The sequence below is a fragment of the Rhinolophus sinicus genome, chromosome 3 (assembly GCF_057876585.1).
Source record: "Rhinolophus sinicus isolate RSI-liver-muscle chromosome 3, RSI-T2T, whole genome shotgun sequence".
Lineage (NCBI taxonomy): Eukaryota > Metazoa > Chordata > Mammalia > Chiroptera > Rhinolophidae > Rhinolophus > Rhinolophus sinicus.
Window position 1 is genome coordinate 92,016,367 of NC_142503.1, and position 26,089 is coordinate 92,042,455.

General features: G+C 49.5%; 1 protein-coding gene across 9 annotated transcripts in view; it reads left to right on the forward strand.

Moving 5' to 3' along the window:
* The window catches only part of CUX1 (cut like homeobox 1), a 346,843-nt gene that overhangs the window by 307,264 nt on the left and 13,490 nt on the right, over nt 1-26,089 (forward strand). For 5 of the 9 annotated variants that reach the window (XM_074328378.2, XM_019752708.3, XM_019752710.3 and 2 more), the window contains 2 exons: nt 5,594-5,858; nt 11,718-12,641. The exons of 3 other annotated variants lie outside the window; for them this stretch is intronic. In XM_074328378.2, the coding sequence (XP_074184479.2) occupies nt 5,594-5,858; nt 11,718-12,405 (953 nt within the window). In that variant the 3' untranslated portion in view covers nt 12,406-12,641. Of the gene's footprint in view, nt 1-5,593; nt 5,859-11,717; nt 12,883-26,089 lie in introns of those variants that run through there. One more of the 9 variants, XM_074328374.2, reaches the window with a different exon arrangement.

Here is a 26,089-nt window from a genome sequence, read left to right on the forward strand (position 1 = left end):
GAATCACGTGCCAGGGGCTTCCATATATTTTCTTATTAAAGAGATCATTAATAAATGCACCTATGGATAAGGAGATTCGGAGAAGTTAGGTGCCCCCATTAAGGTTGCCCAGCCTGGAACATGGCAAAGCTGTTCCTGCCAGAACAGCTCTCTCTCCTGCTGTGACTTTATAGTCTCAGGGGCTGTAGAAGATGTGGCCTCCTAGAGGGCTCAATGCAGTTCTTGTCTCCAGTGCTACCGGAACTCTCTCGAATATTGATCAGCATTCTCCATGTACCCCGGAGGCTACCCCTCAGGAGAAATCCTAAAGGATTTCTGATAAAAAGTAATGCCTACTCTTTCTCGTGGTTTGCACTCCCACGTGCTGCTTCTCATGAGTGAGTCCTCCCCTCAGAGGTGACAGTCCCGAGTCACATGCGGTGCTCCGCACCGAGGTCACTCCATGTCGGAGTTCGAATCCCGTATGTGGACATCGGGCACCAGCTGCTGGTCTGGCCATAAGAGCTGTGACTACCTTCCTAAAATCAGCCTTTGCAGAGGAGCCCAGCTAAAGAGTGGGCATGACAACCACCCATGCGGCAATAGCTGGCCCCGTCCCCAGCACGTCTGAGCCCAGCCTTGTATCCTCTGAATTCAGAGGCCGTTCATAGCCAGTATCACTGTTCTCACCCAACCAGGGAAAGGGCCAGAGCTCCAAGGAGCGAGAGTCTCTGATGCCTCCCCCAGGAGCTCGTGGGGCTGGCTCGTCTATCACAATAGACACTTGCCAGTTGCCAGGCACTGTACTGAGACTTCACTTAATCCACACAGCTCCATCCCGTGCAGACGTCAGTGTCCGGGAAAGGTGAGGCTCTGGCCTTATGAAACTCACCTGATTCCAATTCCAAGAGCTGGCATAAGTAGGGAGCAGGAATCCAGACTCGGAGCTGCCAGGTTCACAGCTGGTGCTCTCAGATATGTGCTCTGTGCCTCGACCTGAGCACCTGCCACAACGGGACCATGTGCCCAGGCAATGGCCTTCCACCCCATCCCAGCCCCTCCAGCGGGCTCTGGCCTCCCCTCAGGTGTGTAGACCAAGGCTCTGAGACAGGCCGCAGCCTCTCAGTCAGCTCCAGGCAGCACTGCAAGCTCCAGAGGCCTGGTGCCACATCACCCCCAAGTTTTTTAACTTTTAATTATGGAAAACTTCAAACATAAAAGCAGAAAGAATGGTATCGTGAACTTGATATACCCGACAGTTTTAACAATTATGAGCACTCACCCAAGCAATTTTAAAGTTTTCTGCACTCTGCCAAAAGGCAGTGGCCTCCCTCCTTGAGCTTGCTAAGTGCCAGGGAGCTCCCTCCTGGTGGTAGTTCCAAACTTCCAACCAGCCCTCCTGAAGCCACCTCCTAAGCAGCCTCGGGAGAGGCGCAAACCCCCGTTCTTCCACTCCCTGAGTGTTTCTCCTCCTGGGCCGGCCAGTGGAAAAGGACCTCAGCCCCTGGAAATAGATATGCCCGGGCTTCCTAGGCCTCCACTCCTCTTTTCTCATGGCCTCTGGGCGCCATCTTGTGTTACAAAAAAGTTATTGTTTCAGCCGGGCCCAGGCCCCTCCTCACATCCCAAGGTCCCTAAGCGTCTGTGGCCCCACTGTCTTCTCTCCCGAGGAGGGATGCTCACTAGAGGAGCCTTCACCAGGCCCCGCGGGAGACCAAGGCACCTGAACAGGACAGCGGGTGACCTGGAGCACAGCACTTCTGTGATCTCTGTAGACGATTAGGCATCCGCCCAGCGGGAGGGGGCTGGCTGGACAGACCAGGCTCATTTCTTTCTGGCCTTTTAAATCTATCATAATAAATTTGGGGGGAGAAGATTGCTTCTCAGTTGCTTCCTAGTTCTAATCATACGCATAAAATGGCAAGTTAAATAACTCCCTAGCCTAAGTTTCTACATCTCTAAAATGAGGATAATAATGGCAACTTTTTCAGGTTGTGAGGATTGGAAAGAATGTACCTAGTATAATAAGCAGCACATATAAGTGCTCAGTAAATGATAGTTATTAAAATAATTTGTAGTCCTTTAAACTCGATGAAAATAAGTTGTGCTCCCACCAGTGTCGCCTGGACCAGAACTTCTGCTCCAGGTGACGCAGGCGTAGGAGTCACATGTACATGGTGCTTCCTTCTTTCCCGTGAAGCTTCTGCTGCTCCCGCGAGATCGAATCTTTTATTACTCTCCTTCCTTCCATCCTTCCTTTCTTCTTTTCTTTCTTGTAAACTTTCCTTCTCTACCCTAGTCTGCCTTCTGCTTTTTTTTTTTCCTCCATGAGATGGCCCTTGAACCAGCCTGTGCACATACTCACAGGCAGCTGGCCACACGCATGCACACGCGCGGCCTTTGCTAGCTTATGGCCTGGGCGCCTCTCCCTGGAGGCTACAGATGTGCCTTGGCAGTGTGCAGTCTTCTCCTGTGACATCTGAGACCCTAACGTCAGTGCTGCTAAAGTGTGTGTCCCTGGCTTTCTGTGGCTCCCGCGGACACAGCCTCAGGCCCTGCCCCCATGCTATGGTCAGACAGGGCCGGGGGTGTTCACCATCACGCCGGCGGGCAGCGCTGTCCAGACCAGACTTAGATCCGACCTCAGTCCTGTCATTCCCACCTGTGTGACCTCAGGCAGCTCATTCATCCTCTCGAAGCTTCAGTTTCTCCAGCTGTACCGAGGGATGATGACTGCGTAACTGGGAGGGTGACCGATAAATGACAGCTGCCGCTGCTACTCCTGCTACATGCCATTTGAATTAAATAATATTTCTCCTCTTCCATCAGTGTGAAAAAGTTTTAAAGAATTTTCAGACCCTATTCCAAACTAGTGCACTAGAAAGGTCACTATGGATGGTTCGTTTGCTCAGGAAGTCCGAATGGTTTTCAACTCGAAGCACATAGTTGGTGATTAGACACGTAGCCACAAGGGGAGCAGATGAAGCACAAACAGCACTGACAGAACTGAGAGTTTAAAATCCAGGCATCCCCCCCATTGCCTCCACATCCACTCAGCACATCCCCTAGTGACAGTCACACACTGAGTCCCTGAGCCTCATCGCAGCCTGCCCACTCCCCACCGCTCCTCCTAACCCTCATTCCACAGTAAAAACACGTGTTAACAGCACACGTACTCCCTCGTCTCCAGCTTCTGTGCTGCTCGGCTCGCTCCCGCTGCCCTCTCCCCTCTCCAGGACGAGCCGTGTGTCCCCGAGCGCTGAGCCCTGCTCCAGCCGCTCCTCCACTGCTGGGTGAGGCCCTGCCTCCCGGAAGCTCGTTCCAGCACGCTTTACTTTAAGTCCCCTTCTCATCCTGTCATCTCACAACCTCCTTCTCACTCTCTATATTCTCTCAAGACTGTGTTCCCTGTATCACTGTCTCGTCCATGCCCACATCCTGGCTCATCCAGGGAGAGTTTATGACCCATCTGACCCACCAGCACCTGGGCCTCAACTTCTTTGACCACCGCAACCCTTGGCTGTTCCCCGGATCTTGTTATCACACACAACTGCTCTACCTCTCAAAGCCTAAATTCACGTACCCCACTCAGTTTGCCCTCTACTGCCTTTGTCTCCTTCCGCAGACACCCCAGACTCCATGATCCATTACTTTATTACCCTTCTGGTCATGACATGCTGTCTCTCACACCTTTCCATTCCTCGTCTCCCTGCAAATCCCAGCCTTGGGTTAGTGCCCTGCCAGTTTTTCCCCCGTCCTTATTGGCATCTGGGACCTGTGGGCGAATATCCCAGACCTTCATGTGTTGCTGCCACCTCAGACTTGTGTCTCCAGCTTCGGTGGGGTGTTCAGTGCCTCCCTCCCCACCCCTAGCCATTCCCTCTCTTTCACCCCCCACCACAGTTTCCCACAACTCCACCACTGTCAAGATTCCTTTCCCATCACTTCAGATCACCTTTCCTCCTGCCTTCCTACTTCATAAAGAAAATAGGCCATCAGCTTTCCCCACTCAGCCTCTTTAAACTTGTCTGTACCTCCAGGGATCACCTTCCCTCTCACCTGTGTCACCAGCTCTCTGTCACCTCTCTCCCTCAGCTTAGAAACATTGTCAGCTCTCACTGTTTCCCTCGTAGACGCCATCCTGTCTCTTGCTTTTCTTCTATAGTAGTTAGGCATCTTAAAACAGTACTTCATGCTCACTACCTTCACCGCCTCACCCCCCTCACTGTTAGACCTACTACAGTCCTGCTTCTGCTCCCACAGCTCCACTGTGTTTGCCAAGGCCTCCAGTTATCTCTGACTCACTAAATCCAAAGGACACCCTGGGTCCTTCACACTCTCCTTTCTCAGCATCAGTGCCATTGACCGTCACTCGGCACTCATCCCTCTATCCCACCCTTGTCTCCTGGTTTTCCTCCCACCTGTTTCCTTCATGGCTGCTTCCTGGGAGTATCGTCTGCATGCGGCTGTTTTCCAGGCTTTCGTCCTCAGCCCTTCTCTGTCTCATCAATGCCATTGACTTAACTACAGTTTCTATTCTAGTGGTTCCACAGTCCTCTCTCTAGACCAGACTATTCTGAGCTTAGTACCTAGCTATTCAACTGCCCACAGCATCTCAATGTAGAAGACCCAGAGACCCCTCAGACCCCACATTTCCAAGACAAACCATCATCTCCTCCCTTTATTGTGCTCCCTCCATGGTGCCCAACCAACGACACCACCACCCAACCCATCTCCCACGCCTGAGACCAGAGAGTCACCCTCGTCTCTGTGCTCCCTAGTCCGTCTTTTAGTCAGTCACTAAGTCTTGTCACTTCTCCCTCTTACTATCTCCACAGTCTGTCTGTTTTTCTGCAGCCACATCACCACTGCCTTAGTTCAGATCATTATCATTCTTTCCTTCCAATCCTTCTCCCTCCAAACTGTAGCTGGAACAGCCTTTCAAACACATCGCTCATCATATTCCCTTAATGAAAATCTTTTCATGTCTTCCCATTACCTTCAAGGTAAAGTCTAAACTTTGGGCCCACCCCTGCCCTGCCCGTCTCTCCAGCCTTATGTCCACCACTTCCTCCTAGAGCACATGGCTCCACGCACACACACAACACACTTTAACCATGCTGTTGTGTGACTGTCTTGGCACGTGCTGTTCCCACTTTCTGGAGCAACCTCCTACCATCTTCTACCTCATCACCTACTCTTCTGATTAAGCCCTCCTGTCCTTCAAGATTCCGTTTAAACATCATCTCTCCTGGGAAGCTTCCTCTGACCCCCCAACCCCCCCACCGCCAGGCTGAGCTGTAATATCCCTCGGGGCCCCCCAACTGGAGTCATCTATCTGTACACTTCTCTGTATCCCTCACTAAACTGCTCGTCGTGCAGGGACCTCACGTGTTAACAGAGCAGGTCCTCACTGAGTGTGTGTTGGGGTTCACAATGGTTCTAGTCCAAATGTTTCAAAACGCTCTTGGAAGCGCAGGGCAGAACAGCTTGGTGCTACAGTCTACGCAAAAGTAGTCTCGAGCCGGTGGTACAGCAAGTGCTGTGGGGGTCGGGCGTGGGCGGACCTCACAGCTGGGCCTGCACTTCAGTCTGACTTCTCTCTCTTCCTCAGCCTACATGAAGCGGCGGCACAGCTCAGTCAGCGACAGCCAGCCCTGTGAGCCCCCATCCGTTGGCATTGACTACAGCCAAGGCGCCAGCCCCCAGCCCCAGCACCAGCTGAAGAAACCCCGAGTGGTGCTGGCTCCTGAAGAGAAAGAAGCTCTGAAACGAGCGTATCAGCAAAAGCCATACCCGTCACCAAAAACCATCGAGGAACTCGCCACCCAGCTCAACTTGAAAACCAGCACTGTCATCAACTGGTTCCACAATTACAGGTATGATCCTGCTCTCAGCCCAGTAAGTCACGGTGCTGAGAGAATACACTGCCAGCCCTTGGGAAGGGGTCGATCTGTACCATGGAGCGTGGCCGTTAATGGTGCTCTGGGGACTTGGCCCTGGCCTCAGTTCTCAGTGGTTTGGTCAGCTAGGTGGCTTTTTATGTCGTTTCTTGGAGCTTTAACTCCAAAGATGTAGGGTCATGTAGTTAAGGTCATGTAGGGTCATGTAGGATCATCTAGTCCACATCTATGACTAGAAAAAAAATTTTCCTCTCAGTTATGTCATTTAATAAGGGAGAGTGTAGGCATCATGGTTCCACAGCAGTGAATGTGTCTTAGTGACTTTTAGATGCTTTCTCAGGGTCGTTTCTCAGTATTGTTTTCCAAATTAGTTTGATTCGTTTTATAATTAAATAAGTAGTATAAAACCCTTTCTTTTGGGAAAGTACATGAGTTAGTGAAGATGTATTGAGCATCTACTAGATCTCCCACCAGTGAGCTAAGTGTTATAACCAACACGGTATCACTGGAGCCTCACAACTATATAAAAGCTATAGTATTTTATGTGATATATGACATATAATTATATGTGTTATATATAATATTATCTGCATTCTACAGGTAAAAAATATAAAACTTAAGGGGGATGGATTAACTTGCCTGAGCAGGGAAGGGCTGAGCACTCTTCTTATAGAACAAAGTAAACTGAGGTGACGTTTGAATTAGATAATGGACATTCACTGAAAGCTCATGAATTATTGATCAGAGCTTTCACGGTGACTCCCTACTGCTGGAAACCAAGAATTCCCAGTGGCCTGATGGAAATTCCTACTTGTTTCATTCCTTGTAGGGGCCATGTCGTTCGCAAGGTCTCATCAGAACATTTTCTGTAGGGCTCAATAAAACGAGGGTAGCTGCTCCTGGTTGACCAAGGTGACAGGTACACTTCTGTAGCCTGTGCGGGTGGGGCCCTCACAGTCACTCACCTGAAACAAGTGGCAGGTAGTAGATGATAAACAGTCAGAGGCTCCAGGGAGGACTTGTGTCCCTAACTGGGCCCTGCCTCGTCTCAGAGGTTCCATTGGAGTTCCTCAAGGGGCCCACTAAACCACCCAGGTTCTGAACAAATTGGAAAATATTTACATATTAGATGAGAGCCAAAATAGTACCTTTATTGCTGATAAAAGCTAAGTCAGTGATGTATGAGGTGTGAGCAAATAATATGGTGACTATTTAAATAAATTTAAAAAATTTATTACAGTAAATGACACATTGCCATTAATCCCCCTCAGAATACTCTCCCTCATTTCAGACACACTTATCTCATCTTTCTTGCCACTTTCTGAAGCAGTTCTCGAAGTTCTCTTTCGTGAGTGTCTTTAGTTGCACTGTTGTGGCTGCCTCGATGTCCTGAATCATTTTGACTTTGGAGAAGAGCCAGAAGTTGCACGGTGCCAGATCCGGTGAATAAGGTGGATGAGGACACACATGTAGTGTTTTTATTGGACAGAAATTGCCATATGCCAGAAGTGATGTGTGACAACGCATGACAGCGATGCGTTGTCATGATGGAGGATGATTTACACCACATTTTAAAACACACCTTCTCTCAACCATAGCTGACACCCGACTGAATGCATCAAACAAGTTGAAACTTGTCACACACGGTTACTAAGTTTCCATGCACTGCTTCCCATATTAAGATCCCTGCCTTTCCGTTGGGTGGCACTTGGCAGCAGCATTCACACTATTTTTTATCACAATGGAAAGGCTCCATGTCACACAACGCTTCTGGAATGGTAATTTCTGTCAAAAACATTACAGTGTGTCCTCATCCACCTTATTCATCAGATCTGGCACCGTGCGACTTCTGGCTCTTCCCCAAAGTCAAAATGATTCAGGACATCGAGGCAGCCACAACAGTGCAACTAAAGAAACTCACGAAAGAGGACTTCGAGAACTGCTTTAGAAAGTGGCAAGAGTGATGGTATATGTGTGTTCGAAGCGAGGGGGAGTATTTTGAGGGGCATTAATGGCACTGTGTCTTTTACTATAATAAATGTTTCTACTTAAACATTCACCATATGATTTTATCACACCTCATCACTTAGTATGAGAGCCAAATAGACCTGCTACCTAACCCCTAAAACCAGGCAAATTTATCCATCATGGCAGCACTGGCCCCAGGCAGGCCTCCCCATGTGTGGGCTGGCTCCCATGAGAACACAGAAAGTATATGAGCTGAGCACAACAAGCTTAATCATCCTAAATTTACCAATCAGATCAAAACAGGCAAATCGAGACCAGCAGTTACAATAATAGGGCTCCCTCTACATGGAAGGAAACCTCAAGAGTAGTAAACAAGTGAGATGAAGGAGAATGATTGGAAATACGGGCAGAGGTCCACCACAGCCTCTCCTTGCCAGGGGTTATGTCACCCCATTTTCACTTTCTAGACACAAAGGTGCATTTTGAATATGTACTTTCAAGTCTTCTGCACGTGAGGTCCATTTATTTTTATTTATTTTTAAGTTAGGTCTATTTAAATGCAAGTATTATAACTCTGGACAAAGGTGCATGAAGCTGTAGGTTACTGAATATGTGGGTAAAGGTGCTACTAATTATACAACGTATTTCCAAAACCATTTCCCCTGGCCCTGTTAGGACCACCTTTTTTCCCAGATTCCCCTTCAGTCCTCAGTTGCATGTCAGTCACTGCCTCCTGGCCAGTGCACAGGTTCCTCAGCAGCTGTCACGCATCTCGCTGGCCTCCTGACTACCATGGTATTGCCCATCACGTGATGGTCAGCTGGTCATTGTGAAGATACTTCACCTGTGCATTTAATATAAGCAAATTCAAGTAACAGACCCTTGGCAAAAATAGAGAAGTGGGGGAGAGGAAAAAAAGCAATAGGGGCTCCAAACTTAGTAAATGAGCTCAGGTAGTAGATGTTCCATAAATGCTTTCTTTCAAAAATAACTCCACAACAAAGCAGGCTGGGCTAAGTCAAATGGGAGAGCCAAGGACAGAGATTAGTTTTAGCTGCGGAAATCTGGAAAAATATACTGGGAGGTGTGAGATGTGCAGGGTCTTGAAAGAAGAACTGAGTTAGAGAAGAATTTTATAAGTCATAAAATAGGTCAAATAAGAATTGAGCACCAGGTCATTCAGAATTGGCATGAAGCCCAAATAACTAAAGTCATATGCCTAAAGTCACCCGGGAGTTCAAGTGCAGAGTGGAGATTTGAATGGAGAGTACTGTCTCCCTGGCTGTAGCTCTTCCATTACATGCTTAGTACAGGCCAGCTTACCATGGTATACCCCACAGAGCTTCATACAAGGACAGGTGCACAGAGTACTCAGCACACATCACTGCATGTGTGTAGTTCCTAAGCAAGGAGGCAGTTTCTTACATTCTTTCTGTAGGAGTTAAACAGGAGACGTTGAATTTATTTTCCCCTGCCCTACTGGAACCCTCAGAGAATAATGCTTGGAATCAATTTTTGCCCCCATCAAAAATATAAAACTTGATTTCTCCTGATCCTTTCACCCTAAGGAAGTTAGAAGTATCTTAGAGTGACCGTTTACCTAGGCACAAGGCCAGGAATGCGAGAACAACATACCACCAGAGGCCTGGTCTTCTCCTGGAAGAACAGGTACACCCAGTAGAAACTCTTCCAAGCCCTAGCAGCCACGGCCACCTAGCATGGTTTGTCTGAAAACCAGATCTGCTCCTGGGACCTGATCTTTCTAGACCAAAAGATAATATTCCTCATAGACATAGAGACAACCTAGGCTCAGAAGGATGATGTCTCATGTCTGTTGAGCATATAATATATACCCGGCACTGAGCCAAGAGCTTTATAGATGTGTTACCACATTAGATCCTCCAAGCAGCAGTCAGGCGCAGTGCTGCCAGCCCCTTTCTACAGAGAAATGAGCTGGTGAGGGTGGCAGCCTGAATCCCCCGCCCCAGGCATGAATTTGTCCCTTCCCTCCCCTCCCCCAGCCTTTCTACCTCAGCCTTAGTGCTTGTAACAGAGATTCTGGCATTCAGAAGGCAGCTGCATGGTGAGAATAGTTCCTCTTTTGTTTTGTTTTTAATCTGCTTGTGTCCTTTATTATACATAAACATTTTATTTAATCTTCACATCTCTGCAAAGATAAGAAAATTTTTAGATGATAAAACGGAAGCTTAAAAAGGTTAAGGAAATTTTCCAAGTTGTTCAGGTAGTAAGTGACAAGCCAGACTTCAAACCCAGGTTTGCCTGGTTCCAAAAAGCCTGTGCTCTGTTCTGGGCCAGTCTGTCCCTGCAAAACAGAGTTAGTACCTGGTGGGCCTGTGGCCTGGCTAGAACCAAACCATTAGCTGCCCAAACCCGAGTGGGATGGGATTGGGTATTGACTCCAAAAGGGGCTTGAAAGCCACTAACGAATAGTTTTGCCTTCCCAACAAAATGCCCCAGGAACCTGTTGACAAGAACTGCCATTTCATAGGTCCCCACAGTAGCCCCAGGGAAGGAGGAAAGTCTTCTGGTACTTCTAAGGGGCTTCAGGACCTCACCCTGCAAATCAGGCTCAGAGATCTTCAGGACAAGTCAGAGTTCACCCTATGCAGGGAGCAAATAACTAGCAGATAACCACCACAAGAACCCCAACATACTGGACGAAACTGCAGCCAGAGGCCCTTTGGCTCCAACACTGCCCACATCCAGCACAGGACCTGCCATCTAGTAGGGTCTCAAAAAACGTTCCCTGTATTGAGTTGTGTGTGCTGCAGAAAATATTTTCATGCATGCCTAACCCAAGAGCTTTTTGCAGGCCTAGTTTCTGCAGGACATTGGGCTTGGAGCTAATTTACCTGAAGATGCTTTTCCACTAACAGTTGGCTTTTTCAGCTCTTGGGAATAAACACCTAAAGAGACTTCTGAATGAGCCTAGTACAGTCAGCATTATGGGAGGAGAAACTTTGGCACAAAAAGACTTAACAAGAGCCCTTTCATGATGTCACCAAGGGCTCCAAAACAGCGAAGACTAGGGCCCCAGCTGTTTCCTTCAGACCCAACAAAGTGCTAGAGCACATTTGTCACTGTCAGCTGCACTCAGCTTGATTAAAACATGCTTGATGTGTGGGAGAACATATTTGGTCTCCTTCCTGCTTGATCAAAAGTGACCCTTCCCCAGTCTTCTCCTTTCAAAGGAGGAAATTAGTTGAAAATAATTTGATGGAATCCCACCTCACCCTGAACCAGAGCCCCTGAACTGGCTCAGAGCTGGATGCTGAAGGTTTCACTTTGGGCACTAATAATTGGTTCTCCTCATGGAGTCCTGATGAGGAAACAGTGATTATCATTCATCATGCATTTCCATTTATTAATTCGGCCAGTATTTATTACTATGTAGCAGTAAGCACCATGCTAGGCCTGGGGTGTGCAAAGAGTAAATGGGACCAGGCCATTCACACAGCCTAGTTGGAGGTGGGTGGGATGGAGATGGAGGAAACGGTGCCTGTAAATTACAAGTAACACTGGCACTCTCTCCTAGCCGAGAGGAGGGGCTGGCATTCCAACCAAGGGACAACTTATGCAAAGGCACAGACTTTGGGAAACAATAGGGGTTTTGCGCAGGCTCCTAGCCAATGACTCTAGATTGGGGCAACTCCAGAGCCCTAGCTCTGCTTTGTGGGTGGTAAGGCCTTAGGGGGCTTGCAGGCCCGGGTGGGAGTGTGAGATTCAGTGCAGAGGAGAGAAGAGGGTGGAACAGGGATGGCAGGAGGCCTGAGCTCCAAGGGAAGGGCCTGTGCCCTCCCATGCACTGCAGCCACTCATGGAGCCCTCCCTGTTTGTGTCTCCTAGGTCTCGGATCCGTAGAGAACTGTTCATTGAGGAGATTCAGGCCGGGAGCCAGGGCCAGGCCGGGGCCAGTGACTCCCCCACAGCCCGAAGCAGCCGGCCAGCGCCCAGCTCGGAGGGTGACAGCTGCGACGGCGTGGAGGCTGCCGAGGGGCCGAGCGCCGGGGACACCGAGGAGTCTGGCGGCCCTGCAGCCGCCACCAAGTCTCAGGGAGGGCCAGCCGAGCCGGCCACGGCCCCGGAGGAGCGGGAGGAGGCGCCGCGGCCAGCGGAGAAGGCGGAGCCGCTGCCCTTGGGGACCGTGGCCTCGGACGACGCTGACGAAGAGGGCCGACCCCGGGTGCCACCACTGCCCGAGGGTCCCGCGGAGGGCCCGGGGCCCATGCCAAACCCCGCCGCCACGCCCGCGGCCAGGGAGGACGCCGCTACCTCAGCCGCCCCCCCGGGGGAGGGCCCCTGCCGGGCCCGGGACGGCGCCGACAGGAGTTCCGCTTTGCCAAGCACCAGCGCGCCGGCGGCCGCCCGCAGGCCCAGCTCCCTGCAGAGCCTCTTCGGCCTCCCCGAGGCGGCGGGCGCCAGGGACTCGCGGGACAACCCCTTGAGGAAGAAGAAGGCCGCGAACTTGAACAGCATAATCCACCGCCTGGAGAAGGCTGCCAGCCGGGAGGAGCCCATCGAATGGGAGTTCTGAGAGGCGCCGCCCGCCCATCTGGCCAGGCTGAGCCGAGTCGAGTCTGGCCGGGCCGAGTCTGGCCGGCCGGGCAGGGGGCGGGCGCCGACTCCGAGGCCTGGACCGTGTTGCGCACTTACCGCCCTGCGGGCCACAGGGCAAAATCGCCATAGGCCAAGGTGCATATAGAAAACAAAGGAGCATTAAGCCCAATCTATGTCGTGTTTTCGAGGAAGAAAACGGAAATGTGTAGTCGAGCTTTTTTGTACCCTGAAGTGTTTTTTTTATTGCCCTAAGTGATTTCCACAGGTTCTGGAATAACTCTTACAGCTTTGCCTTGCGCCCTCCTCTTTCGTGTGGGCTTTAAAAAAAAAAATCAAACCCACATATTAAAAGGGGGCTTTTTATCTGCCATCTAATGGCTTCAGAGCGATAATACACTATTATCTTCTTAAACCAGGAAAGGGGGGGGATTTTTCAGAAAAATTAAAAAAGAAAGTTTTTGTAGCTGTTCAGTTGCCACTAAGAGATTGCACAGTCAAACCGACTCTAAACACACTAGTTTGGATTCCTAAATATTTTCAAGAAAAGAATCTTCTCGTTTGAAACTTTGAATTAAAATAAAACACATTTACTCCACATATTTTTTAACAAAAAGAGAAGTCACATCAGGAAAATATCTGATTTTGTGGTAGCTGACGTAGTGTTTTCTTGTACGTGAATAGAATCCTGACATGTAGTGCACATTGATCCATAGCTTTAACTGACTCTGGGCTTTTGCTGACCAGGGTCTGTTTAATACACTCCATTCTAGGCCAAATCAGGACAAAAAGAAAAGATCCGAATCTAGGTATTTTATAATCTGCTTTTTAACCTCTAACCGCAGAGCACGCTGATCAGACCTCATATCTCGGAGGTTTAGGAGACAAGTTAGAACTGTAGCATGTACCCATTCATTTTGTTTAATTTATGGTGTCTACGTCTGTGTTAGTGCGTCTGCACATGTGCGAGCATTTAAAGAAAGGAGGAAAGAGTAGGCCACTAAGAGCGCAGCAGACAGTTCTGGGGCCAAGCGCGGCCCCCCCTCTTAGACAGCAGCCTTTCCTTGGCACAGAAGGCACCACACCTCACACCACTCTCCCGGGCGCCTGATGGACTGAGCCCCACCAGGGGACGCCGCTCCCTGGGCCTGGGCAGGGCTCGCGAGCACTCTCTCTTTCCCTTTCTTCCCACCACAAGCACTGATGACTGTTGACGTCGTGGGAAGCTTCCTTCCCTGCAGAAGAGAGAACGTGGCAGTCTGGGCACTGCTCCCACCCCTGTAGAGACGGCCCAAACTCACACCAAAACGTTGATGCTCTTCACTTCCAGACCAGACTATTGGCCCTTCATTCATTTTGCCTCTTGGAACATTTTTTTATGCAGTCTTTTACTTAGTCTTTTAGGGCAGTCTAAGTACAAATCAAAAAGTCTAACTTGTCTCTGATTCCTCCTTTGTCTATGTGTATATGCGTGAGAATAGAGGTGGATGAGAGCGTGCGTGTGTGCGTGTGTGCAATTTTATACGTCTGTGTATTTTCTTAAGTACCTGTGCACACATAGAGTGCATTACTGCCACCTTTTTTCAATAAGCTGTTTTATCAGTTATGGCTTCTACAAGTTTGCTAATTTAGACTCCTTTATTGCCATATCTTTAAACTAACAATAGATGATTTCGGTATATATATATATTTTTTTTTGCTTATTTATAGGTGCTGTATTTTATTATCTGATTGTTAGGAAGGGATGAAAGGGGCAAATATTCTTTAGAGGGATAGACTGCCGGCAGTATTGGGTATAATTTACAAGATGTAGTTGTCATACTGTATATTACTGATTGAAAACTTTTTGACCGTATTGTGTATCATTGAAACCTTTGTCTTAGGTCAACATCTTTGGATGACATTTTAATGGTGCATTCATTATTTCTTAAGTTTAATTAATATTATCTTTTTTGATTTTGGGGGGTGGGAGGGAGTTATAATTCTAGAGGTTTGCTCCCGCTGTTACACCTCAGTGTGTTTGTATTAATTACCTTGTAGGACTTGGACTGTAAGATGTGAAACCACATTTCTTGCATGACGTTTTAGAAATTATATATTTCATTTACAGTCTTTTAACCTGCAACTGCAGCACTTAGTTCAAGTTTTCACAAATTTAAGAGTCACTACACTAAAGACAATGCCTTTTCATGAATGAGAAGTTTTCAGAAGGCTCTAGGAGGCTGAGAGGCAGGCCGTTGGTCTTTTGATGGTTGCATCATCTCTGAACTTGGAATCTGGTTCAGCGAGAAGAGAATTCAAGATGGAGGAGCTTAAGGGGAAACAGATTAACATCTGGCTCAATTCAGGTACTTTAAGAAGAGCGAGTTTGCGTTAGTGACCCTTAGGACAGTGAGTAGCAGAGCCCCTGACAGTACTGTGGTGTCCTCTCCACAAAAACCTCGAGGGAATTTTGTCATCATGTGTGATGAATCACTAACTATCTGATTTTCATCAGAATCAAAAGCAGGGAGTTAACAGGAAATATTAGGGTAGTGTTTTAGTTTTAAAGGCATGACTGTTATTTACAGAGGTGTTAAATCGAGGAAACTGAAAAAGTATAAATTTGTCTATCCTAGTGGCCAAATAGTAACAGTCTAAAACAGCCATTTTGGCTCTTCCAAGCAATTTAGTCATTTTTGTTGTTGTTGTTGTTGTTGTTGTTATTGTTGTTTCAACTAGGTTATTGTTGATTTCCATTCTGTCTTTTTTTGCCAGACTTACATCTGGGTGCTCGATACAATCAGTTGGTTAAATTTTGCTTGCAGTTCAGTGTTTGTATTATTTCTTTATTTATTTTTTTATTACAATCCCAACCCTATGCTCTTTTGTGTTAAGCTGTCACTGTCTATAATACTTCTAAGAGCTGCCACTAAATGACAGAACTCTGTCGGCAGGGGGAAGCGTCCCCCTCCTCATTGCACCCCTGAATTTGAGTCCAAGGGTTGATCTCTCATCTTGATAAGCAATATCCAAGTGCCTTGAACAGCGTCCTCTCCGCGGCGTTCCACGCAGGCCTCCCACAGGCAGCCGACCTCCTCCTCTTTCTGCTCCATCAGTTTAAAAAGCTGATTTGTACCTCTCCCCTGGGGAAAACGGTTCCGTATAAAACATTAACACTTAATTACAAGCTCCATTATACCATTTTAAATGGCTTCTTTTTGTTAATTGGAGGCAGTGTTCATAACTTAAGGTTTCTGCCATTACTTAGCTGGCTAAGTGGAGGCTCCACATAAAATCTGTGTTCGCAATCAGCCTCTTGCCCCTTGGTTCCTGCCCACTCTCTCCTCTGGTGTCTGTGGTGGAAGGTTTGTGGGTTCTGACCTAGACCCGTGCCCGCTCACTTCCACTGCCCGGCTCCCGGGTCAACTCCTCCCTTGACCTTCCTGATCAGTCAAATGTGTGTGATTTCTGTCCGCCAGGCTGCTCTTCTTTAGAAAGGATTGCCACAGCCGTTTAGCTCGACTCAGTTATTCTCAGAGCCGACCTGTCTGAGGGATACCACAACGTGAGGTGGCAGACTGCCCCGCGATGTAGGCCTGGGAGAAGTCTCAGGAACTGCCAGGATCTTGACTCGTATGACTACTATCAAACCCTGGCTGCTGTGTCTGGTAAAATACCTGAGACAGACTGAGCAAAAAGATAATCGTTCGTAGCCTCCCTTTACTTCCAAAGCACAAATGCCTCCCTGCCCAGTCTCCACCCTGTTGGTGTCTTTGTTCTCGCCCCATTTGAAAACCATCCTGACCAATGTGGACATTCAGGTGTGCTAGTTGGTAGTCCAGACCCAGAGTGCTACAGCGCTTTGGGCTAAATAAATGTTCCTCCGTGCTCTCTCTGGCCGTGAGAGATCCTCCCCACCCACACCCACCCCTGGGTCCAGCTGGCCAGCTCGTGAAGGAAGGAAAACCCCATCTGTCTCCCTGGCCAGGGCACATCAGTTGTGCAGCTCATGAGCAAACCAAGCAGAGGCAGGTTGTAGTTTAATCCCAGGGAGAGCTCTGGTGTCGGCTGACTCCTAAAATCACTCACAGACACGCCCTGAGACGCTGGAGCGAGAGTCTCCGGACAGCTCAGTCTGCAGGAGGGTGCTCTCCCAGCTAAAGCCGGACTGGGTGTTTGTTCCTCCTGAACTCATGTCCTTTCATGTGGTGATCAATGAAGTCTATTGACAGTCTATGCAATGTTTTTCATTCCTCTGATTTTAGAAAAACAAACCTCTCTGAAACTAGCAGAGGAAGTATGTGCACGTCCTTTGGGATTAGCTCCGAGTGAAACAGTGATAGAGACTAGACCTGGGGGACAGTAGCTTTTGCCTTAAACGCACTATATGACACGCGCCTCTCAACAGGCCTATAAAAACAAGAGTGCCTGTAGCTATCCCAGGCACCTGCTTTCAGAGGCCCGTAAGCCAGCTGTGCGGGGGAAATACCATGTTTCCCCAAAAAGAAGACCTAGCTGGACCATCAGCTCTAATGCATCTTTTGGAGCAAACATTAATATAAGACCCAGTCTTATTTTAATGTAATAGAAGACCAGGTCTTATCTAACATAATATGAGACCGGGTCTTATATTAATTTTTGCTCCAAAAGACACATTAGAGCTGATGGTCCAGCTAGGTCTTCTTTTCAGGGAAACACGGTATAGGAAGGCGAGGTTCTGGTACGTGTGGTGGGGCTATTACCCGCGTCCTTCAGGCTGGAGGTTCGGCTCCCTCCCTGGATGGCCTCCCTTGTCACACTCCTCATCTGTCCCTGTCTACCTCACTAACCCATTCTGCCACTTGACATCACTCCTCACCCCGCACCCCTCAGAACCATGCGACAAGTGGGCTCCCAGGAGAGAAAAAACTAGAAAAGTGGCATCCATGAGTGTATCTTAGCCTGGTAGGCAGGCGTCTTCTCTCGTGAGCACAACATGGACAGACATCTGTGGATTCTTCTCTTGACTTCCACCTGTTCCTGAAGCTTCTGGCAGCTGTTTCCTTGGCAGGCAGGGCAGTCTGCGGCCTCAGAGGGCCTTGTCTTTGGCCTGTCGTTGCTTTCTGCCTGTTCCTGCTCAGCTGTTAAGATCTGTCACAGCCACTTCCCTTGCCCTGGGCTGCCCCTAAACATCCACTTGAGGACACTCCCCCAGGGTTCCTGTCTGGCATTGCAGAACTGTCTTTGTTGTCTCTGGCACTGGGAGGGTATGACTTCAGCTCCACTGTGACACTCTGGAAGCATCTCAAGGACAGGAGAGGATATGGCCTTCTTCAGCCCGTTCACCCATTTTTCAAACACATGACCCTTTCTTCCCAAAAGAATATGCCAATTTCCACCCAGTGCTGCAAAAAACCAGCTCCCAGAGCTGCTGGTTGGACGTAGGTCCACCATCCCTGTTGGCCAAAGTGTTCTCCTGATGGAAAGAATTCGGAAGTGGGAGCCTAAGATTTGTGCCGTCATCGTGTGCTCGGGCATTCACCAGGAAAAGCTCATATTTAGAAATCCCCCCAGTGCTTCTGCAATTTTGAGAGGACCTTGATGACATTAGGGGAGACTTCATGACCTGCAAGGCAGAGCTGCTACCCTGAGTGGCAAGGTGGTGGCCTGGGACTCCCAAACTACGAAATTCCATTTTCCGGAGCACTGAATGGCGGGCTGGCCAGCACACTTGCTTGCTAAGAAAATAGTCCAATTTGACAATGTCATTTCCATCCCCATCAGTTTCTGCTTTTTGAAACATACCAGGATAGGAAGGAGAAACAAGTTCAAATACAGTTCTAAAGAGATCTGACCTGTTAGCCCCTTAGAGATGTGCTGGAAGTTGAGGCCAGGGCCCTCAGAGTAGAGGAGGGGCCGTGATGAGCAGTGAGCTGAGCAAAAATGAGCCACTCCCCTGAGTCTTCTGCCCCAGCAGCCTGTGAGCCTAACTCCTGGTCGCCTGGTTGAGGAAGAAGAGGGAAATGTGGTTCCCCACGTCTGTCTCACTTACATGAACTGCCCCCGCCCAGTCCTGGCTACCGCTCTTCCATCACCTCCTCCCTCCAAAGATACTGTGTCCACACTGACGGTGGCATCGTCCCCATTTTCATTTTTGGATGAAGTGACATTTAGCTTTAACAAGACATTTCCAAAGCGCCTAGTCTCCTCCAAAATGCTAACTTTAAAAGTTGGGCATTGTAGGCGAAGAATCCTTAAAAGGCTAGTGAGAGAAAGACACTAGGCTATGCATAAATGTGCACTTCCCATCCCTGTTATTAAACTTAAAATACCTTTGAGTTGCTTTTCATGGGTCATTTTAGTTCATCCAATACTGTTAAGTTTAGTCTTGTGTTACTGTAATTTCTGTAGTGTTTAGGCTTTAATTTCTACCACAAAATATGCTGTTTGCTATGTATCAAGCTTTCTGTGATCAGAAAGGAAAGGTGCCTTATATCCCAATGTCACATCCCTATGGAAAATAATCAGAAGCACAGTATGTACGGAAGCGTTGGGACTTCCATTGGTGAAACCAGACTCCGTCAGCAAGACACATTGAAGTGGCGCGGGGCTGCTTTTGTTTTATAGTTCCTTTTTGCTCCTTTTTCATTTTCCTTTTTCTTTTTTTTCTTTTTTCTTTTTTTGGTAGTTTGCTTTAAACGGAAAGCACTTAAATAGATGACTATGTGTAAAAGCTCTGTGCAATAGAGATCATTTTTCTTCATTTTTAAGAGATAACGTATTGCACACCAAATGAACTCAAAGTAAGCTTTAGACCAGGACGGTTCAGGTTGTGGATGAGTATGTTTGTTCACTGTAGTTCCGTTTGTTCATGAACTGAAGGGAATACCAGCTTCCCCAGCCCCCCACTTCCCCACCTGCCTCTTGCTGACCACCGAGGCCTCGCTCTGCAGGGCGCTGGGTGGCAGGGTGGGGGCATTTGTGACTCAGCAGCTGAGAACCTTCCCAATGTGAGACCACAGCCTCCCTTCCAGCACTTAACCTTCCCTTGTTGAGATGGATTGACTGCTACTGACCTGCCAGCGTGTGTGAGGATAATTATAAAAGGATGTTTCCTTGAGGAAAAAAAAAAATTATTTCTATCCTCTTCTATTTATTATTACGTTAATCATTTAAGTACTAATCAGGAGTGTATTGTTGTTTTGTGTTGTTGTTGTTGTAAATGCTTTTTGCTGTCACTCCAGTGGTTACTGTCTTCTGCCTCCTGCCCTCCCCACCCACCCCCCCAAAAAAGAACCGAAGGGTCTGGGGATTTGACTCGGGGCAGAGGGACCTTCTCCAGCAGAATCAGATGTCTGTCTCCAGAGTAGCCACTCAAAAACTGGTGATCTCTACATGTCTAACTTTTTAAGTGAGAGAGTTAATGAACAAAAATCTACCAGTATGAGGAAGTGCCGAGTTGAACACTCGTGTGAGGAGCTGCAGAGAAGACTTAGAAAAGCATAGTTCAGTTCCCCAAAGCCTCCTAGAGCCTCTGGTAAGACTTCTGGGTTCATGAAGTTTCAGCGAGCCCTGGTCAGAGGGTGTAGCGGCCTGGCCAGGGCTGTGACTTCCGAGTGAGAGAGTGGTTTCTTGCAAGGCTCACATGGGTTGACATGTTTTGGTTGGCTTTTTGTTGTTGTTGTTGTTTTTCTTGCATACAAATTTGGTCAAAACCATCTTGCAAAGCAACAGTGTTTCTTGGTACTGCTGTGGCTTGAGGACCTACACCAGGGAGGTCATGGGGGAGCCCCTTTTCCCCTTAATGTGGTTAAGTGTGGAAGGAGGTTAGATGTGGGCAGAGCTTTCTGTGGCTAGAAGCACAGCCAACACGACACCCGGTTGTTTGCAATCGAGTGTGAGGGTGAGGTGGGGCTGGCCTCCGGCCTGTGGGCTCCCCCTCATGGGATAGGAGAAGGAAGCTCCCCCCAGGCCAAGGCAGGGGCTCTGCCCACCCCAGGCGGAGCCAGACAGCTGCCTCGGCTCCCAAAGGGCCCACTTTCCGTGCCATGACTTTTCCCCTTCTCTGGAATTAGTGGGGGTCCTGATTTTGTTCTCATCTCTTTGAAAGCAAGCCCTCCAATAAAAGAACTGCCCCCGTCTCCCCCAAAGAGTTTTCATTTCTCTCTAATTAGTCTATGCATTTCTCTCTTGAGCCGTTTTCTGCCTCTTTCCTTGAGAAAACGGGCCTCTCATGTCCCACCATCTGAGACCCCTCAGAAAATGCTGTGCATTTTGGAGACGTGAGGATTCATTCAAAATTCTTAAAGCATTTGAGAATAGCTTGTTATAAAATACCAGTGGGAAAACAAGAAAAGGTGGTTTTTCCCACGCCCCTTTCCACTGAGGAAGACCTAGCTCTTTGCGATTGTGCAATAACTACTTGCCTGCGAGCGGGCAGCCACGCTCCTGTCCAGACTACTAACAGCACAAGCCAAGCGCGCTCTCGGAGTGGCGGACTTCTTCCGGAGAATTCTTAATAAGCTCAGCTCCCCCCAGTGTATCGTGGTGTCTTACATTTTAGCAGTATTTTATATTTTCTGTAACACACTAAGTCTTAGATGTTTTTAGAGCTCGTTTGTTAATATTCAACAATCACAGACATTTTTTTTTAATCCTCACAGAGACCCAATTGACCAAAAAAAAAAAAAAAAAAAAAAAAAGAGCGTCATCTTTTTGTACAAATAGCTTTGAGAAGCCTCTGCTGTGTTGCTGTGACCCATCTCTGGTAACATTTTATTTCTTGCTATTTGTTTTCGACATTAAGAGTCAAAAGTTGATCCGGCTGGCGTGGGGGTGGGGGAGGCACCCGTCGGCCCCCCGGCGTTGTCCCTTCTGTCTTTGGTTAGCCATACGATGTTTGTTCTCAGCACTGTACAACGGTCCCTATATGATATGGAGAAGCAATATCACTGTATGAAACTCACACCATGTATTATTATTATTCACTAGCACCCTAGGTGTGATAATTGAAGTAAATATCTTTTATACAAACATAAGAACGTGTGGGTCGTTTTTATTTAAAGTGCTCTGGCCTGAGAAGCAGCAAACACTTTCATTCTGGGTCCAAAGGCACCTCCACAGTTGCCATTCAGAGGTAGCCATTCCCTCCACCTTCCTGAGAGTGCTTCCGGTGGCACATGGCCCTGGGCAGGTGTCAGCAGAAACCTGAGCCAGGGTTGGGCTGTGTGGTGATGTGGGCACCAGTTTTCTGTCCGGGCAACACAGTACATGTTCCGTAAGCCCTGCGTCCCTGCTTGCTGTTGTCACCCTTACTCTTCGGGTATCCTTGAAGCACTGACCCTCCTAGCATCTGCTTTCTTATCTGTGAAATGGCGCCATCGCCTATCTCACAGGCTTGTGAGGACCAGGAGTGGGGGCCGATGGTGCTGGGTACAGCACAGTGAATGGGGCTTGGGTGCCTGGCCTCAGCCTGCTCTGCAGGGGTCTCTCTCTTTGTCCCTGACTCGTGTAAAGAAGGACCAGCCAAGGGCACCTGTTAATTCAGGCAAGTGAGTTCCCACAGAGGAAGGACGGAATGGTGTCTTGTGGGTTTTTGGAATGACTGGGCTCCTGAAAAGTGGTCTGTCCAGCCAGCGCTCAGGGCTGGAGGTGGGAAAGCTCTGAGAGTTGGCTGCTAGGTGGTCCACGTGCTTGTGACAGGATGTTTCTCATCTTGAGATCTACGGGGCTGGAAAAGTATCGCCACCCTCACTAATGTGTGACTGGTTAGGGAATAGTTCCTTGTGCGTTCCTTTGCGCTTTTCAGAACGTGAAGCTCCCACACAGAAGCACTAAGTTAGACAGGGAGTCAAGGCAGACCCCATCCTCCCTCCAGTGGAGACCCCAGAACACGGGACACCCTCCCGCCGGTGCCAGGTGCTCCCAGCAGCCTGGAGTCTCCTCTGGTCACTCAAGGACATGGTGTGTCTAAAGCTGCCCCCAAAAGTCTGTCCCTCCCCAGGTGGGAGAAATTAGCATAAAACCACTAGACCTCTACCATTCAGATAAACTAAAGTCTAACTCAGCTAAGATTCCACTTTTTCTCCTTCCTAGTTTAGGTGTACCCCCACTTTTTAAAGATCTAACTAAATTATAATTTAAAAAAAAAAAAACTCACTTAGCACCAAGTCCTTTTATCCAGAAAGTCTCCCCAAAGTACTTTAGAAGTGAGATTTAATTAAACAGCAGTTGCACATGGTTTTGCAGGCCTGTTTTGGTAAACTGCCAGTTCCAGAGGCAGAAAAGGGAGCAAGATTTCATGTTGTGACTGCAACGCGATGCCCTCACCCCAGGCAGAGTGTGCAGTGTTTGGCCTTTCTCCTCGCCCTAGAGTAACGTGGGTCTGAACAAAAAGATGCACCTCATTTGATGCCCTAAGGAAACACAATTGCAGATGTACGGGGTAAGGTGGCGGCGAGATGATCTAATTATTAGAGTGCGCGAGTTGTCTGCCGTGGTCCTGTCTGCTGTGTTTAAAAGAGCCTCTGAGTGGCTGCCTTGGGGCCTGTTGCTTCCTTCATGGCCCTAGCACACTGCCTCTGGGGCACACGCAGCTGGCTGGTCTCTGCGTCAGCGTGGCATTGTTTCCTGTAGGGTGGTAGGGGTGTAGGGGGCTGAGCTAAGAGCCTGGACTGTGATGTTGGTGGGGGCCCCTGGTCGTTGGGCTCTTGATCCGAGTCTGGCCCACCCCACGTGGGGTGGTGTGTTAATGGGGGTGGGAGGTCGGCGGCGCAGCCCATGCCCAGCATTGGGCAGGCATTTGGAAGTTCCTGCCTCTTCCAAGAAGCCTGACCTCTCAGAATGTCAGTAGGAAGGGCCTTTTTTTTGGAGCCAAATGGTTTGTAGACAGGTGAAAACAGAGCTACTCTGTTCAGGGAAGGGAGCAGGGAGGGCTCCGGGCAGTGATGTCTGAGGACCCCACTCACTTTCCTGGGGGCATCGGGGCCCTTCCTTGCGACCCAGGGGCACTGCGTTGGGTCCTATTATCTTCTCTTACCAGCCGGTGACCTTGGACAAGTCTTAGTCGATGCTCAGGAAATCTTTTCCGAAAGAATGAATGAGTTTAACTTCTTTGAGCTTCTGTTTCCGTCTCTGGAAAGGGGATACGATCATGCCAGACTCACAAGGCTGCTGGGATAATGTCTGTGAACCGCTCAGCGCGGCGTCTGAGCCCACGGCATCTGAGCCCATGGCGGGCACAGTACACGCTCATGGGGCTGTCGATGATGGTGATATTTCATCAGATCTGGATGCTAGAGCAGCAACTTCCAGTCAAAGTTGTCTTCACCTTGTGCTGATGCAGGAAGGGCCCCTGCACGGGCCCAGGCGCTCCTCCAGGTTAGCCAGCTCACCAGCAGCTGCCAGCCGAACGTCACACGCCTGACGTGCTGACTGGCACAAAGCTCAGGCAGCAGCGTCCTCCGCCTCAGCGGCTCTCTTCAGCCCCTGTTGAAAATTCAGGTCTCAGGTTCCTCGGGTGGCTGAGGCTGCCACCCCTGGGCTCCGCCACAGACAAGAAGGAAGGGCCCTCCTTGCTCCTCACTCTTCTATGGGGGGGCTGCACCTGCCACAGGGGCGGTTTCCTCTTAAAGATCATCTGATTGAAGCATCTGTCAAGGCTGATTCCCGTCCTGTTACAGCCAAACCCAAAGCCTCCCATGGCTGAGGAGAGTCTCTAGGGCCATGGTTTTCAATTGGGGGTGACTTTGTCCCCAGGACATTGGCAGTATTTGGAGACATTTTGAGCTGTCACAATGGGTGGGAAGGTGCTCCTGACATCTAGAGGGGAGCAGCCAGAGATGCATAATGTCCTACAATGCATAGGACAGCCCCGCACCCCCAACAAAGAATGACCTGGCCCCAAATGTTAATGGTGCCAAGGTAGAGGGTGAGGGGCAGGCACAGGCTTGGTGATGCCACGCGGCCCAGCTAAGGCCACCTCCCTCTTGGAGCCCCTTCAGATTTGTTCAGCAGATTGCCACTGAGAACTGCTCTGTGCCAGGGACGAGCTCCAGGCTGAGTGTCTGGCAGCCTCGAGTCACCCACAGCTCAGAGGGGCGACAGACCAGGTACAGAGCCACAGCCGAGGCCGGCGCTGTAATTGGTACTGAGGGGGCATCTGAGCAGTGACTTGGGAAACGGCAGGACTTCACAGGGAGCAGCCTGGAAATGGGAAGAGGTATTTGCGGCAGGCAGGCAGAGAGGACACACCAAACTGAGGGCTGGCACAAGCACGGAGGCGACAGTGTCAAAGAAATAGGACGCTGTGCAGGGGAAGGGCGTACCCGGTGGAAGGACGACCACGCTTGACAAGAACAAAGCCGGTCTGGAGGGTGGCAGCCCTAGGTGAGGCTTGTTCTTCCCTTCTAACGTCTAGAAGGACTCAGGTGTAGCCGAGAGCCTCTGCAGCCATGCTTGGGGTCCAGGGGTCCCAGCTGGGGAGCAAGTACCCCCAACCCGTCCACCAAGTGTGCACTCATTGGCGAGGTGCAGGGCCGCCCTGGGGCTTCACGCTGGCAGATGTGCAGTCCCCATGCCAGACCCAGCCTGGAGGGCTCCAGATGAGGCCTAGCAGTTAGCAGGCCGTGGGACCAGCAGAGGCCGGCTGGCGGCGCCCAGCCCGTCGTGCTTCCCTGCTGGGTGGGATCCACTCAGCCCATCAGCTAATGGGCATTGAGGGCTGACCATGTGCCGCTGCTCTGGGCACTGGGGCATCGCAGGGGACAAACATGGAGCTTACCTCCTAGTGGGGGAGACAGATGATAAACAATAAATGACTGAATTACATAGTAGCACAGACGGTGGTCAATTTTTTGGGAGAAAAATAAGGTCGAGGGGACTGGAGGAGCAAGTGGAGGGTTAAAGTGTTAAGTCAGGTCGTCAGAGTGGCCTCATAGGAAGGTAACGTGTGAATAAAGTCTTGACGTGCAGGTGCCCGAGGGAAGAACCTTCCAGACAAGGAACAGCAAGTGCAAAGGTCCTGTGGTGTGTATGTGCCGAGAACTAGTGTCGCTAGAGCAGAGTAACCACAGGGCAGAGTAGGAAACGACCAGGTCAGACAGACAAGGGGGAGGCAGAGCTGGGGGGCCTTGTGGGCCATTGCAGGGCTTTGGCTGTTACTCTGAGGGATGTGGGGGCCGTTGCAGGGTTTGAACAGAGGGTGGTCTGATCTTACTGTCTTAAAGGTTCTCTGGCTGCTGCTTTGTGACTCGATTGTAGGAGTGAGGGTGGGAAAGGAAGACCAGCAAGGAGACTGTTACCATAATCAAAATGAGGGGTCGTGACTCGGACCAGGTGGTGGCAATGTGCAAAGTGATTGGCTTCTGTGTGTTTGGAAAGTAGAGCCAAAAATAGGACTTGGCTATAGGTTAGATGTAAGGAGAGAGATGAGCATGGCTACCCCTGCCCCTTCCCCCGGATTTGGTCTGAGCCACCACCCTGGGGACACCAGGGTGTCCTGGGGCTGTGCAACAGGGGGTCCTGCTGTGGTGAAGCAGATTGGGGGGGGGCGGTCAGGCATCCGTTATGGACCCGTTCAGTTTGAGATGCCAGTTATACATCCAAGCAGAGAATGAGCCCCGGCAAAAGGGTACACTGGAGACAGGCACTGGAGAGTCATCAGCTTATCAATGGCACTCAAAGGGGCCAGCGTGGGGAGGGAA